The 2,215-nt window shown below is 39.9% G+C and overlaps 1 protein-coding gene across 1 annotated transcript; it reads left to right on the plus strand.

Moving 5' to 3' along the window:
- Positions 1-6: 6 nt before the first annotated feature.
- On the plus strand, positions 7-2,014 carry LOC116380534 (kinesin heavy chain-like). The gene is made up of 4 exons (XM_031842438.1): positions 7-303; positions 679-780; positions 1,297-1,357; positions 1,457-2,014. Exons 1-4 carry the CDS (start codon positions 212-214, stop codon positions 1,559-1,561), a joined length of 360 nt encoding a protein of 119 aa, XP_031698298.1. The 5' UTR covers positions 7-211; the 3' UTR covers positions 1,562-2,014.
- The last annotated feature ends 201 nt before the right edge of the window (positions 2,015-2,215 follow it).

A 2,215-nucleotide genomic window follows, 5' to 3' on the forward strand; every position in this document is an offset into this window, starting at 1 on the left:
AAGAACTGAAGTGTTCCTTTATGTAAATGAAGTGAGTTAGAGAACTGAAGTGTTCCTTTATGTAAATTAAGTGAGTTAGAGAACTGAAGCGTTCCTTCTTTCTGTAAATTAAGTGAGTTAGAGAACTGAAGTCTTCCTTTATGTAAATTAAGTGAGTAAGAGAACCATAAATTAATGTTGTTTTGTTCTGTAGAGAACTCTGGAGGAACAGATGGAGAACCACAGAGAAGTTCATCACAAACAGCTGAGTCGGCTACGCGACGAGATTGAGCAGAAGCATAGAGACGTCGACCAACTCAAAGAGTATGTTATTGATTATAACAACCGATCATTGACTGATTATCACTATTGATCATGTCGAACATAACTGATAAGTGACTGATGTGGTTGTAATCAAAAGTAATAGTTATATTATTGTCATTGTCTCTATCCTTTTTAAACACAGGTGTGTATGACAGCATTTGTTTTTGCACTTCATTATGATGTCATAAGCGACTCTTCTTTTTAGTCACATTTAAGTAATTTGTTTTAGTCGACAAGAAGATTTTCTCCGGGAATTTTCATCCTAATTTTTGCTGTGCTTTTTCATTTTGATGACTTTTAAGCATTTGAGGCTACAACTGTATAAATGCGGTGGCAGTAAGGGAGTATTAATAAATGCTGTATGTGTTAATTTAGTGGGAATCAGGCTCTACAGCTGGAGAACCGGAAGCTTAAGTCTGATTTTGACAAACTTAAAGCTGAGGATCAGAACAAAGGCCAGAAACTTCAGAAACTGCTGTAAGTTTGTCCCATTGTCCTCAACTTAGACTCATCAAGAACTCTGCTGCTTTTGGACAAACATCCGTCTGTTAGTTTGCTTCCATACACCAGTTTTTATGCCTCTCCAAATCAATAAATATATTTATATATTCAGTGGAAAGTGGCATGACCGTGGCTAAGTGGAAAGCAGGGCCGTCCTTCAATCAGAGGATCGGCGGTTCGATCCCCGCCTCCCCTAGTCTCATGTTAATGTGTCCTTGAGCAAGACACTTAACCTCAAATTGCTCTCGTAACTGTGCCTACGGTGTACAGATAGATAATGAATTGTAAGTCGCTTTGGATAAAAGCATCTGCTAAATGACTGTAATGTCATGTAATGGAAACACAGGATTAATTACAGTTGAAATATCAGTAATTAGTGTTTCCTATTGCCGGAGGTGCAAAATTTGGTGTATGGATAAAACTAAAATATTTAGATAAAATATCAATACCATCAGTCAGGTTGTTTTAGTGAACTTTGTTTGTGTGATTAAGGTTCCTGAATGAGAAGAGAGAACAAGCCAAAGAGGACCTGAAGGGTCTGGAGGAGACTGTGGTAGGTGGATTATTATTATTTTTTACAAACATTTATCATATCTTGTCTGCAGAAGTGACACATGTGAGATAAGTTGAGTTATTGTTTTTCATCCAATAGGCCAAAGAGCTGCAGACGCTGACCACCCTCCGTAAAGTCTTCATCCAAGACCTCGGCACTCGAGTCAAGAACGTAAGAAAACCAGACAGTTCCTCTCAGCATTAAATCCACCAATAACAACATCTACAAAACTTCACAGAGAACATTATCTTAGAAAATGAGTGATTAATGAAAGTATTTAGCTTCGGAACAACCATCCAAAGTACAACCTGCAGGTTTCACCTCCTCTGCCAAAGTGTGGGTGCAGGGTTGGGGGTGATTGTGAATTACTATAAAGGCAGGAGGCAGGACCATGGTTCAGGTAAAACCACGATCCATGGAAACCTGTGAGGAGAGATAGCACAAAGACTCTGAGGAAGAAGCAAAGTTATTAATGTGCATTAATGGGACAAGAATATATACAGAAGCAGAGTAAGAGGAGAGAGGAGCTCAGTGTACCATAGGAAGTCCTCCAGCAGTCTGGGTCTATAGCAGCATATCTAGGGGCTGGACTAAGGCAAACCTGCGTCAGCCCTAACTATAAACGTGAACCAGCCCTAACTATAAACCTGCACCAGCCCTAACTATAAACCTGAGTCAGCCCTAACTATAGACCTGGACCAGCCCTCACTATAAACCTGAGCCAGCCCTCACTATAAACCTGAGCCAGCCCTAACTATAAACCTGATCCAGTCCTAACTATAAACCTGAACCAGCCCTAACTATAAACCTGAGTCAGCCCTAACTATAAACCTGAACCAGCCCTAACTATAAACCTGA

This window comes from Anarrhichthys ocellatus, unplaced genomic scaffold (genome assembly GCF_004355925.1).
Source record: "Anarrhichthys ocellatus isolate YVR2014 unplaced genomic scaffold, GSC_Weel_1.0 scaffold7548, whole genome shotgun sequence".
In the NCBI taxonomy this organism is placed as follows: Eukaryota; Metazoa; Chordata; class Actinopteri; order Perciformes; family Anarhichadidae; genus Anarrhichthys; species Anarrhichthys ocellatus.